General features: G+C 38.9%; 1 protein-coding gene across 4 annotated transcripts in view; it reads right to left on the bottom strand.

The window, feature by feature from the left end:
* The window catches only part of LOC310636727 (rapamycin-insensitive companion of mTOR-like), a 50,144-nt gene that overhangs the window by 6,401 nt on the left and 29,731 nt on the right, over nt 1–14,012 (bottom strand). For all 4 annotated transcript variants that reach the window (XM_083356797.1, XM_083356799.1, XM_083356800.1 and 1 more), the window contains 9 exons: nt 13,106–13,212; nt 9,502–9,731; nt 7,077–8,103; nt 5,165–5,345; nt 4,775–4,859; nt 3,688–3,921; nt 3,084–3,242; nt 2,292–2,415; nt 78–216 (listed from right to left, as the gene is read on the bottom strand). In XM_083356797.1, coding sequence (XP_083212923.1) covers nt 78–216; nt 2,292–2,415; nt 3,084–3,242; nt 3,688–3,921; nt 4,775–4,859; nt 5,165–5,345; nt 7,077–8,103; nt 9,502–9,731; nt 13,106–13,212 — 2,286 coding nt within the window. The remainder of the gene's footprint in view (nt 1–77; nt 217–2,291; nt 2,416–3,083; nt 3,243–3,687; nt 3,922–4,774; nt 4,860–5,164; nt 5,346–7,076; nt 8,104–9,501; nt 9,732–13,105; nt 13,213–14,012) is intronic.

Here is a 14,012-nt window from a genome sequence, read left to right as displayed (position 1 = left end):
ATTTTAAAAGCAACTTATATGCAGCACCAATTCAGTGCCCACTTTTCCCAGAGTTCATTAGATTTTATTCTACTCACCTGTAAAAACTGTACATCTTGAAAGAGTTCTTGAATGAACCGTCTAGATGGCAATCGAAAAGTGCAGTGAGCAAGCAAGTAGGATACTTCAGAGTAAAGGCATATATCATCAAATGCTTGGGGAAACTTCTCTTTAATTCTGGACCATAAAGAACAAGGAAGCATATTTTTAAAATGTCCCATTGAAGTAGTATGAAGTTTTAGAATATAACTTGAGACATGGATCTGATATTCAGGCAAATCATGAGAAATAAGCATTTGAATTAAAATACGAAAAAATACACAAGACAAGTAAGTTAGGTGCCTTAACTAAAGCTTAAGGAACCTAATCTAAATACAGATAGTCCTCGATTTACGACCACAACTGAGTCCCAAATTGCTAAGTGAGACTCTCTTAACCCTCTTAAAAGTCCATTTTATGACCTTTTGCCACAGCTGTTAAGTAAATCACTGCAGTTATTAAGTGAGTAACATGATTGCTAAGTGATTTGGAGTTCTCCATTGATTTTGCTTCCCAGAAGGTTGCAAAAAGTGATCACATGACCCTGGGACCATTGCAACTATCATAAATATGAGTCAGCTCCCAAAGCCTTTTCATTTTGATCATGTGACCATGGGGATGCTCCAAAGGTTCTACATTGGAAAAGCGGTCACGTGACTTTTTTCAGTGCTGTTGTAACTTCAAACAATCACTAAATGAACTGTTGTAAGTTGAGGATTACCTGTATAGGGTGTTCTCGACATATTGATGGTTCAAATTAATGACAGCCTTAGAAAGAGTGTGCTATGATCTGTAAAATACTTCAATTGCTGCTATCCTCTCTGTCCTCCACAGTCATGATCACAATCTGGTGCATGGTAACCTCTTTTCACTTAGACTAGTTGCCAAGACCCTCATGTTCATGGGATTTCTATTTTCAATCTTCTTTGCTACCCTCCCCAGAAAGCCAATGGAGAAGCTGGTAGGGAAAGGTGAAAGTTGCTGCCGCCTGCTGATAGGACTCCCTCTTGTCTCTGGGGGCTAGATGAAAAAGCTGCCTGCCACAGGATTTCAGCTCTATGCACTGAGTGGAGCTGAAAACTTTCAGTAGGCTGCAGTAATGGAGCTGAAAACTTCAGAATTATACTGCCATTCCTGCAGCCTCTTGAAGGATTTTAGCATCCCTCTATGTCTAGGTTGAAATCCTTTGACAGGCTGCAGGAATGGAGATGAAAATTTCCGGTTTCTAGCCTGATGCCTTAACCACTGCACCAAACTGGGTCACAGAGTGATAGTGCTGCATCAAAATCTTGAATGAACTTCATAAGCAGATAACATGTATCTCAAGTAGATGGAAACAGAACTGGAATTTCGCAGGTTCCTGTTTTTCAAGATTTATATGACAAAACTTATAAGACAGATTTCAACTACTGTAGTTTGAGTGAGAAATTAATGTTATTATTAATACCCACTTATTCTGAAATAACTTTTACTGGACCAGCAGTAAGTTTTACTGGAAATGATGTAGGGAAAATGAAGAAATAATGTGCCATCACTTCATCAATTTCCCCCAAAAGAAATCTTTCCCAGTTGCCAACTCATCCAAATTTGGCTATGACTTCGGACCAGCAAGTGAAAAGAAGTAGAAAAATGGGTATAATCCTCAGCAATTCTTTGGAGTCAACTTAGTCCTTTCAATTGTATCATTTCTAACATATTATTGTGAGTTCTATTTTGAGATACAACTTAAGAAGTGCCAGAAGTACACCTGAACTGATTTGTCTGCAATATAAGACACCACTGGATGACATTGCCAGGGCTCGCTGCCTTGGAAGAGTGAAGATCTCAGGGACAACTCACACCCCTGTTGGTACCTCTTTACTCTCCTATCATCGGGTAGGAGATACAGGAGTATAGCCAGCCATACCAACAGGCTGAAGAACAGCTTCTATCCATGGGCTGTCAGGCTCTTGAATGGGAAATAATTTTATGTATGACTGACTTGCGAGGGAAGTGTGTTGTGTGCAATTACTCACATGGTGTAACAAGATGGTGGCTTTGTTGTCACTGTGAGTTGTGGTGGTGGGGGGCACGAAGGGAGGCTCAGCCAATCTCAATGTATACATGGTTGTACTTTGACAATAAAGGTTCATTCATTCAATTCCATTTCCAATTCAAAGATAAAAGGAATATTACTTGTAAAAGCTAAAAACAATGGGAAAAGTTTCACTTACGTCAAGAGACCAGTTTCATGACCTTTAGTTCCTACTGAGCTACTCAAGTTGATTACTAATCGCAAAACTTCCTTTCTCAGTAGTATGCGGCATACTGGAGTATCATCTGGGATTGATTTCATGCCTTGAAAAAAAGACATTTAACAGTATGTTAAACTGAAACAGTATTTGTACTGACTGAAATATCACTGGAAAACATTGACAAAGTCTGCTATATATTTTAAAGATGCAGGCCAATGGGCATAAAAGCAATTGTCAAGTACAAATGTTACTTATTCTGGTTCAAGTGGACATACTTACTCATAAAGGGACCATGGGAAAACAAGTAGTAGAATGATCTAAATCCCAATCAAAAGCCCAAACCATATATAGCTCTTCCCAAATGGGAATGAACTATTCTGGAGGTGGCTATTGGATTAATAAAAGATCCCACCTTTCCCATGTGCTTCATGTTCCCCTCCTCACCATCTTTTAATGATATTTATTATTGTTATTTATTATTTTAATGTATACTAGTTTTAATGTTTGCAAGCTGCCCAGAGTCACCTCTGTCAAGATGGGTGGCACGTAATTTTAATAAATCAATAAATAAATATTGGGGAAAGATAAAAGCAAAAATTGTGTAAAAAGTGGAAAAAAATAGTAATGCCTGTATAGTCTCAGACAGTACATACATCATATTGATTATTCCGGTGTTAAGAAGCAGGGTGCAAAGCTGAGATTTCTGATGAAAGCATCCAACATCCAAGCAACAAGAAGCATCAGAAGCAACCTTTATGAAAAATAACTCACCTATGATGAGATCAGTACTCTTGGTACTACTAGCTGATCCATGGGATACAGCATCACTACATCCTGAAATTCCAGAAAACTTTGAGGAATGTGAAACCACATCCAAATGATTATGCATAGCCTTTCCACACCAGTCTGAATAAGGAATGTCTGAAAATTCTGATAAAGTTTGATATAAGATAGATGGAATAATTTACATAGAAAAAAACCAGCACGATATACATAATTTACATAAAAAGAAAAGAAAAACAATATGATACAGAACTGAATAACTTAGAAACAATCCAACCAAATATGAACTTCCTACTCTGATAACAATGCACTAATAAAGGAAAAGTATTGTGATGATGAATTTATGAGGCAGGCACTACACACCTCAAAAGAACAATAGCAATGGGAAAGGTTAGTTTCCACAGGATTTGCCACCCTGAGAAGTTAAAACATTCAACCAAGAGTTCTAGCTTTCAAGATTATGAAATTAATTTTGGATTTCTGTCTGAAACAACATCAGAAAACGGAAAAAGAATGGACAAAGCTTCCAGCCTTCTAATTATTGCAGATCAGATTCAAGTTGTCTGCCTGATGCAGACCTGGTGGCACTAACCTGTGTGACTATATGCAGAGTTCAGTTTGTTATTATGCTGGCAATCTAGGATGTGTGTACAAACACAATAGAGACAATTATCTTCAGTGTGTTCTTGGAGTCCAGTGTCTTCCATGTTTTCTAGGAACTGGGAGGCATCTGAACGGCTTGTGTTCATAATCTCCGTAAGACTTATTTGCTGACGAAGCATCTGGAAGGGACTCTTTACAAACTCAGCAGACTCACAAGGCAAACCTGGAAGCATTTGGTTAAGCAACAGAAAATAGAACATAATGAAGCAATACAATAGCACCGTCTGCAATTAATTGCCCAGCATTGCTTCAAAATGATATAGGTGGCAAATAAATTCAATAAATAAAAAAAATACTTCCTATAATGCTTTTATGGCATATAAAATAATAAGCCCACATCTGAATAAATGTCAGTTGTTAAGGGAATTGCTGTAGCCACATAAAGCTCATTGTAATAAATGTCAGTTTCCTTGTGTCATGCCCACCACTACAAAAATGTTAATATTTCATTAATCAAGTGATTCTAGAGAACATTTTGGGCAATCCAGTCCTCTATTGGGGCATATTCTGCTAATACAGGAATGGGCAAATTATTTTCTCAAGGGGCCACATGAGAATTGGACTGTTGTGGTAGGCCCCATTACCCCGTGGCCCCTGCTCCCTGCCACCAATGCTGCACCACTGCTGCTACCCAATTGCAACTCTGGGTCAGATTAGGATCAGCTGAGGGCCAGATGAAATGCCCAGGTCTGTGCTAGTATAACATAATCCTGACTTTATGAGATATGAAAATTAAGACACTGTGAAGTAATGTCCTACCATTGATTACCTCCCTATGTCTCATTTTTTATCTGCATGAAGGTAATTCCCTTTGAATATAAGCCACAATGTGCTTTGAATACACTCTCAGAAGTAAGAATCCCAAAATCTGTGGTATGAAACATGACCGTTGTATTTCAAATCACAGGGCTTAGAAATCAGCAGTCAGGTAAACATTTTCTTCCTAAAGGAGGAGGTGTACAGCTTAGCAAAAGTGGCAGGTGACCATGTAATCCAAAAGAGAATAGAAAGCATACCTGCAGCATCCTGGGCAAAGACTCGAGTGCCCCGATCATCAAATGAAGGCATTGTTTTCTTCTGGAAATATGGGGTTTCTTTTACCTGAAATATTTTAAGGCAAAAAATGATGCAGATCAAGTTTTAAAAACAGTCATTATTTCTGGAAATACTGGGTAGCTCCAGTGTGAAGTATTTAACCAGGGGTATTCATATGACTTGTCTACAAGTCATAAAAGGGCCGTGTTTGAAGAACCTGTATTTAACATTCAACAATATTCCTCTAAGTATAGTAAACTGCACTAGGTTCTCTACATACTGCTAGGGGTGAATTTGTTTCATGCAGAATAGCAACATGGTACTTAATATGACTAATTTGCTCACTTAAGATAAAAATATTGTCTACATACCTGAAATATTTCATTGATGTCAACCGGGAGAGCAAGTCCAATGTAATCGTCTGAACTACCATAGGTAGCATTAGACACCATGGAACGAACAGAAGAAGAACGCTGCAATGTATTTTGGTTTATAGGGCTTAATAAATCTTCTTTATCTAAGGATGATGCATAGCTCAAAGCTCTCATGAATCTGTTAACATACAGAAAGAGCATATTTAGCATAACAGCCCTGATTTTATTATAATGAGTACTATATTTTAAAATACAATGGATAATTTTAGTTCAAGTACCAATTTGGTTTAGTGGTTAAGGCATCAGGCTGGAACCAGAAGACCATGAGTTTTAATCCTGCCTTAGGTATAAAACTAACTGGGTGACCCTGTCATTCTCTCCCAGCCCTAGGAAGAAGAAAATAGCAAGCCACTTCTAAAAATCTTGCCAAGATAACTTCAGGGAGTAGTCCAGGCAGTCACCAGGATTTGAAGGATCACCCCAAAAGTACAAAATCAATATGCTGATTAATATTTATCTGGTCCTGATTAAATAAAATAGAATTTCTGATGCTTCCTGAATCTGAATGGTACCAAGCTGTCAACTAGAAGGTGGAACTGTCAGGGGTATCCAAAGGAGGGAAGGGGTTAAAATAAAAAAAGATGGATGGTAATAGCAGCACAAAGCCACATTCCTTTTGTATGTGAACTGACACCACACATATGAACAGAGGAAGAACCTTTAATAGCATTGCTGCAACCATCTTGTTTTCTCTCTCCCTCTCTCTTACACACACACACACACACACACACACAGAGAGAGAGAGAGAGAGAGAGAGAGAGAGAGAGAGAGAGAGAGAGAGGGAGAGAGATACTGTAAACATAGCAAAGAATATTTTTGCCATGGCAACACTCCCCTGTACCCAGAATGGATCATCTCCAAATTTCCTAATTCATTCTTCATTCATTTGGAATCATGGGCTACTAACACCTCTAAAAAACAAGATGATCAGAGAATAGCTAAATGTAAAGTTACATGAAAATTATTAATTTACTTAAATATGAATGAGCAAGGCCATTCAGATTAGAGCAGTTTCAATTGCTTTTTAACAATAAATCTGATTTTTCCAGAAATGTTAATAAGGACTTCATACTGCTAGATAATTGGTTTAATTGCAGGCAAGAAAAGCAGCATACACCTACATGAGATTTACTACTACCAAATATAGAAATCAAGCCCTAGATGTTTAATCTAGCCTTTTTACCTTTTTAAAGCCAATGGACTTTTGACTGTTTTTTCCCAGCTTTAAAACTGGAAACCACCTGTCCATGATTACACAGTTCTATCTGGTTTAAAGGTAAAGGTAAAAGTAAAGGTTCCCCCGCACATGCGTGCTAGTCGTTTCCAACTCTAGGGGCCGGTGCTCATCTCTGTTTCAAAGCCGAAGAGCCAGCGCTTGTCCGAGGACGTCTCTGTGGTCATGTGGCCGGCATGACTAGACGCCAAAGGCGCATGGAACCCTGTTACCTTCCCACCGTAGTGGTCCCTATTTTTCTACTTGCATTTTTACGTGCTTTTGAACTGCTAGGTTGGCAGAAGCTGGGACGAGTAACAGGCGCTCACTCTGTTACGCGGCACTTGGGATTCGACACGCCAAACTGCCAACCTTCTGATCAACAAGCTCAGCGTCCTAACCCACTGAGCTACCGCGTCCCTTCTATCTGGTTTAGGCAGTGCTAATTCTCCCTTTACTTCTTGACCCCTTACAGCTGTTTTAGCAGAGGTAAAAGTAAGATAAACGTCTTCCTGAAAAACAGATGTCCCTTAAAATGCACCGAGACAATAAAGAGATCAGTATTTCTTTAAAAAATAATTTCTCCCCCATGATAACTCAATTTTAATGAAGAAAAGCAGATGACGACATACTCACCGGTTGGGTGTTAGGCGAGAGTCTAGACTACCAGATTTCATTGTGATTGTGTCTGTGAAGAGTACATCCTTTGCTGGAGAAGCTAGGGCTTCAGAATGTGACAGAGAGGGATGCATCCTCTGTTGTTGTAAGCGTTTCAGGGTTGCATATCCAAATGCATCTCGGGAACTGGTGTAACTAAAATTATAATCAGCCAGGCTTTTTATAGTAGCAAGGGAAGGAGCTTTTAGCGACTGTGCTCTCCGAGGAAGCGTGTGCGAAGACCCCGGCGGTACCAGGGAGACAGAATTTGACTTTGACAGAGGGAGGTGGTTAGACTGTGGGGTTGAACACTGAATTGTTTTAAGGGTCTTGGTACTCACCACAGTACTCAAGCTCCCACAGTCAGTGTCTATATTGGTAGAATTCTCTCCCATAGTCTCCCGGGAAGGGCTCGAGCTCATTGAACTTATGCCACTTGTGGTCGTGTCTGTGTTGAAACTCAAACTACGACTTTTGAAATGAGTCTGGGTGGAAACTTCTATTAGTCTCTCTCGGCTGGAGTTTTCCCTATGGTTTTCATGGCCAAGACTTTTGGGAAGCTTAAGGTCATTTTCACCAAGACTTGGAGTGCTATCTGCATCTTCGTTATGCTTGCTCCCAACAAATGACGTTTCTAGTTTCAGAGTGTGAATCTTAGGAACCTTGAACACTGGGGTAAAGTCATCTCCCCGTGTAAACTCCATGCTGCTGCAAGGTTCGGTTACTGTCCGGTTTCGCCTTAAGCCCATCTTGTTCTCCGAGGAAGACAGCTTGCCTCCTTTGGGATCACTGCTGCTCCTCAGCTTTTTATTGGGCAGGGTAAGAGAATTCAAAATGCGATTCCTGACAAGTCTGCGGGAGGAGAAAAAAGGGAAGGGATTGCGGTCCTTATCCTTCACAGGGCCAGTATGGTCATAGAGATTCTGTTCTGCATCTTCTGAGATATTTAAGAAAAATGTACTAGTGGAGGAGCTCCCAATCCGGTCATCTTCCAGGATAAACATGCCTGAAATGAAAACAAATGTTCTTTTTTTTTGTGATCCACAAAGGTTTGGGTAAATAAGGCTAGTTCAGCAAAGAAGCTGAACATTATATGAAAGCAACAAGTATAGGGTGACTTCTTAACATATTTTAAAAGTCAAGAGAGTGTAAGAATCTACCGGAACTGAAAGGAAATCTTTACCAATATCATTTTACAATTAGGCCTATAGCCTAGGAAAATTTCCTCTCCAATTTAGCAATAAAATACCTGGATCTCATCTCAGCATCTTAATCATGACAACTATTTATGAAATTGTTTCACTAGTTTAAATTTTTACATCAGTGTTCTTATTTAAACATGCATTTGAGATTTAAATTTTCATGTACTTCACATGCATTTGAGATGCAATTTTCATGTACTTCTGACATTAAGAAATTTTAAAAAAATGTTGTTTTTTTAAACATCAATTATGCTTGAAATGAATCCCAGCATAGATTAAAAGTCTCATTGGCTCCTGTATTATGGTCCCAATCTGGATCTGCCACACACTTGCAATTTACTTCTTAAAAAGCAAGCAACTGCTAGTTATATGAATGGTTTCTGGACTAATATTGATCTCAAGATCTTGAAAAACTAAATCATCCTTTCCAAAAATGAGTTCACAATGGTATATACTTAGGATTTTCTGGCTAAGAAACCACGGATAACTACTATCAAAGCAAGCAAACAAAAATAATCAACAAATACATCTCAAAAAAATGACGTTTGCCTACCTCTTTGCTAATTAATGACTGGATTAATACATTATTAACATTAACTTATTAACATTAATTAAATTATTGAAATTAACATTATAAACCGGTCAGTCCTAGAGGAGATCAACCCTGACTGCTCTTTAGAAGGCCAGATCCTGAAGCTAAAACTCAAATACTTTGGCCACCTAATGAGAAGGAAGGATTCACTGGAGAAGAGCCTAATGCTGGGAAAGATTGAGGGCAAGAGAAGAAGGGGACAACAGAGAATGAGGTGGCTGGATGGAGTCACTGAAACAGTAGGTGTGAGCTTAAATGGACTCCAGATGGTAGAAGACAGGAAGGCCTGGAGGAATGTTGTCCATAGGGTCGCGATGGGTCGGACACGACTTTGCAACTAACAACAAAAAATTTGGAATAATGTTCCTTGTCCACAATAAACAAAAATTATTAATTAAGTTTAAAGCAGTTTGTTGTTGGCTTACAATATGATCTAAGCTACCTCTGCTCAATAGGAGGAAAGCAAAAAAACAAAAAAACTTATGAGGTAGCAATCTATATTGCACATTATGAAGTACATGCAAAAAGCTGACCCTTCTAGTCTACATGTTTTTCAAAAAAAAAAAAAAGGAAGACATTTGTTAGCTACTAGTGCTGTCAAATAGCTTACTTGATGGTGCAGATTCACTTTCACTGTTATGTCTTGAACTGGTAGATTCAGAATTCAAGCTAAGTGTGCTGGGAATGGAAGAGAGTTCATTGCAGAGTTGCTCCACATCGTCGGGGACAACTGGCCAAGGTTGCCTTCGACTGTGTCTTACTGCATCCCAATTGTGATGCTTCAGAATATCACAGCCTTGCTTTGTTTTGGCTATTAGGCCAAGCACATACACACAAGTCCTGCGTTTAGAAAATAAGACAAATGAAAATCTATTAAAAAGTTAAATTAAGTGGGAATGCAATGTAGTTAAACTACAGAAAAATGCCTTTTCTGTTCCTTTTGGCTTTGCTGTCCTAGGTCTGCCTAGGGATCTTGAAAATAATCAGTGACACCCCCCCCAGAAGACACTCCAAACATTACAACAGTACTCAAGTTTTTAATGCAATAAAAACACAGAACTACTAAATATATGGGGAATAATATCAACAGTTTTAATTAATGCATTTCTTTTTTTCCTTACCAAATTACACCTGAATGAATAACAGTTTTAACTACTTACTGTTAAATAGTTAAACTATTTACTGTTTTATTGCTTGGTTTCTAGGCTTCAGTTATATATTTCCTATATTATCATGGAGATTGTAGATAGAATAGATGGTAAACAAGAAACAGTAACACACCAAGAAAGATCAGGAAGATTTAAAGCACATAGGGATTACCACAAGGGGTTTACAAAATATTTCATTTTAAAAAGATTCAAGGGCCAAACTTTACACAATGCTCTAAGCATGAAATGGGTTATTTTAAGTAGCTGGACACATTTAGAACTTGAAACAGAGCAACCTGCTTAAGCTCCAATACCTTCCAAATTGCTTTAAGTAACTGGGCCCTTTTATGACTTGTGGACTTCAACTCTCAGAATTCCTCAGCCAGGCACTCATCAGCAGTTGGAGGAAGAAAAATGGCTGGAGTAGCAGAGCACAGAGTGGATGGAGCTGTGGAGTTAAGGGTAATGAGAGTGGCTGCTACTGGGGTAGCCAGTCTTTGCTATGGTAAGAGCCAGGCCTACCTCATCAACACCAGGGGGAAGAACAGAGTGATTGGTGCATTCATCCTAGTCTTCTTTGACCATTCAGTGGCTTTCAATATCATCAATCATGTAATCCTTCTGAGAGGCTCTGGGGATTGTGGGTGGATGACACTGTATTGTGCTGTTTATCCTTTTTTCCAGGGTCAATAACAGCTGTTGGTGCCAGGGAGGGAAGAGACCCTGCCCATAACCCCTACTGTGTGGGGTACTGTAGGGTTCAGTACTCTCTCAACTCTTTTTTAACATCTACATGAAGCCAATAGGTGAGCTGATCTATCACTATGGGGTGAGGTATGAGCAGCACACTGATGTTACATAATTATACATCTCTGCCCCTGGCAAATTAATATACAGTCATGGCCGAAATTGTTGGCACCCCAGAAATCTTTCCAGAAAATCAAGTATTTCTCACAGAAAAGTATTGCAGGAACACATGTTTTGCTATACACAGGTTTATTCCCTTTGTGTGTATTGGAACACAACAAAAAAGGGAGGAAAAAAAGCAAATTGGACATAATGTCAAACAAAACTCCAAAAATGGGCTGGACAAAATTATCGGCACCCTTAACTTAATATTTGGTTGCACACCCTTTGGAAAAAATAACTGAAATCAGTCGCTTCCTATAACCATCAATAAGCTTCTTAAACTTGTCACCAGGAATTTTGGACCACTCTTCCTTTGCAAACTGCTCCAGGTCTCTCTTGTTGGAAGGGTGCCTTTTCCCAACAGCAATTTTAAGATCTCTCCACAGGTGTTCAATGGGATTCAGATCTGGACTCATTGCCGGCCACTTCAGAACTCTCCAGCGCTTTCTTGCCATCCATTTCTGGGTGCTTTTTGACGTATATTTGGGGTCATTGTCCTGCTGGAAGACCCAAGATCTCAGATGCAAAGCCAGCTTTCTGGCACTGGGCTCTACAGTGCGACCCAAAATCCTTTGGCAATCCTCAGATTTCATGATACCTTGCACACATTCAAGGCACCCAGTGCCAGAGGCAGCAAAACAACCCCAAAACATCATTGAACCTCCACCATATTTCACTGTAGGTACTGTGTTCTTTTCTTTGTAGGCCTCATTTCATTTTCGGTAAACAGTAGAATGATGTGTTTTACCAAAAAGCTCTATCTTGGTCTCATCTGTCCACAAGACGTTTTCCCAGAAGGATTTTGGCTTACTCAAGTACATTTTGGCAAACTGTAATCTTGCTTTTTTATTTTCTGTGTCAGCAGTGGGGACCTCCTGGGTCTCCTGCCATAGCGTTTCATTTCATTTAAATGTCGACGGATAGTTCGTGCTGACACTGGTGCTCCCTGAGCCTGCAGGACAGCTTGCATTCCTTTGGAACTTTTTTGGGGCTGCTTATCCACCATCTGGACTATCCTGCGTTGCAACCTTTCATCAATTTTTCTCTTCTGTCCATGACCAGGGAGATTAGCTACAGTGCCATGGGTTGCAAACTTCTTGATAATGTTGCGCACTGTGGACAAAGGCAAATCTAGATCTCTGGAGATGGACTTGTAACCTTGAGATTGTTGATATTTGTCCACAATTTTGGTTCTCAAGTCCTCAGACAGTTCTCTTCTTCTCTTTCTGTTGTCCATGCTTAGCGTGGCACACACAGACACACAATGCAAAGACTAAGTGAACTTCTCTCCTTTTTATCTGCTTTCAGGTGTGATTTTTATATTGCCCACATCTGTTACTTGCCCCAGGTGAGCTTAAAGGAGCATCACATGCTTGAAACAAACTTGTTTATCCACAATTTTGAAAGGTTGCCAATAATTTTCTCCAGCCCATTTTTGGAGTTTTGTTTGACATTATGTCCAATTTGCTTCTTTTCCTCCCTTTTTTGTTGTGTTCCAATACACACAAAGGGAATAAACCTGTGTATAGCAAAACATGTGTTCCTGCAATACTTTTCTGTTGAGAAATACTTGATTTTCTGGAAAAATTTCTGGGGTGCCAACAATTTCGGCCATGACTGTATATATTGATGTCTTATCCCAATGCCTGGAGGTAGTGGGAATCTGGATGGGGAACAACAGCCTTCAACTAAACCCTGGCAAGACTGGGGAAGCTTTGGTTTTTTGAGCTAGTTGATTCTGGGATTATGCTATCTTGATGTTGGATAGGATTGCACAGCCCCAAACAGCCCCAGTGCACAATAATTGCAACTGAAAAAGCCATGATTAAATCTGAAAGGAAGCAAGTTCATGCTAGACATATTTTTCCCCTGACTACAAATTGTCAGCTGTGGAACAAAAAGTAGCTAGTTCTCCATGGTGATGTTCTCAAGCCATAACAACATTTTAATTGAAATGTGACCAATTCTTTGCTAGAGGCCTTCCAATGGGCTGAATGGTCATATATCTGAGATGCTCTACTAGATTTTGCATTTTGCATTGACCTCTGAGGTCTCTTTCAGCTTTATATCATAAAAATCTAAATATATTGATGTCAGAGAAAATAAACTGTTCACAGATGTTTTACAATGCATTTCCAGTTTTCAAATTCTACTTACCCTCTAATGCATAGGACCTCACAATGCTGGGCAAGTGCCATTATATCAGGTATCACATTTTCCTCCTGAAGCAAATTCAATCCCCAGTTTGAAGATCCAATATTTCCCTTAAATATAAATAAATGTCAATAACTAGAAAATCAAGGAATGTTTGAGAAAACATAGTGATTTATAAACTTAAACCAGATTTTGCATAACTGCTACTGTTTCTACTTGAGCCACCAAAGGATATTCTTTTAAAAATATTGGCATTCACAAGGAATATGCTTTTTAAAATTTACTTCATTTTATTACTCTCACCAATAGAAAATTATGGTTAATAAGATTAATATTACAGACTTGAAAATTCCCTTCTTCTACTAAAGGTGTAGGAGTGTTGGGAACCATTGGATTCAACCCATGTACAAAACCCAACATTTAACTTTGAAATCAACAGTTTCTTCCTTGGATTCACAACCCAAAGTCAAGTGCATAAAACCATAAATCTGATAGCTAACAGTGTGATATCTATGACTTATGAACTAAGAAAAAATGGTATTTCTCATGATGACACAAAATAATTTGGGCAGCCAACTGCAGCATGTTTTTCTTTTATTTTCAGGAGATGTTTGCGATACTATTCTAATGTTTTCTTTGTGATTCTGGTAAATTAAATCAGAACGTTTGGTTTTCTTTTTCTCACCGGAAACAAGCAGGACACAGGGCTACTAATGTTGAATGGCTTGGGCCAAATTTTGACAATCTTTATTTATTGGTTTAATAGACACAGATCAATGTAATCTCTGAACTTGTGTAGTGAAAAAGGGAGAAACCATAAAGGCTGCAGTTATCATTGCCAGACATAATTTAAAATTAATTCTTTTCCCAAATTATTTGCTTTTATTTTTTACAGTTTGCATGCTCTCCT

This window comes from Vipera ursinii (assembly GCF_947247035.1).
Source record: "Vipera ursinii genome assembly, chromosome: 2".
NCBI lineage: Eukaryota > Metazoa > Chordata > Lepidosauria > Squamata > Viperidae > Vipera > Vipera ursinii.
The sequence above is the reverse complement of the archived record's forward strand: the minus strand, read 5'-3'. Positions and strand labels throughout refer to the sequence as shown.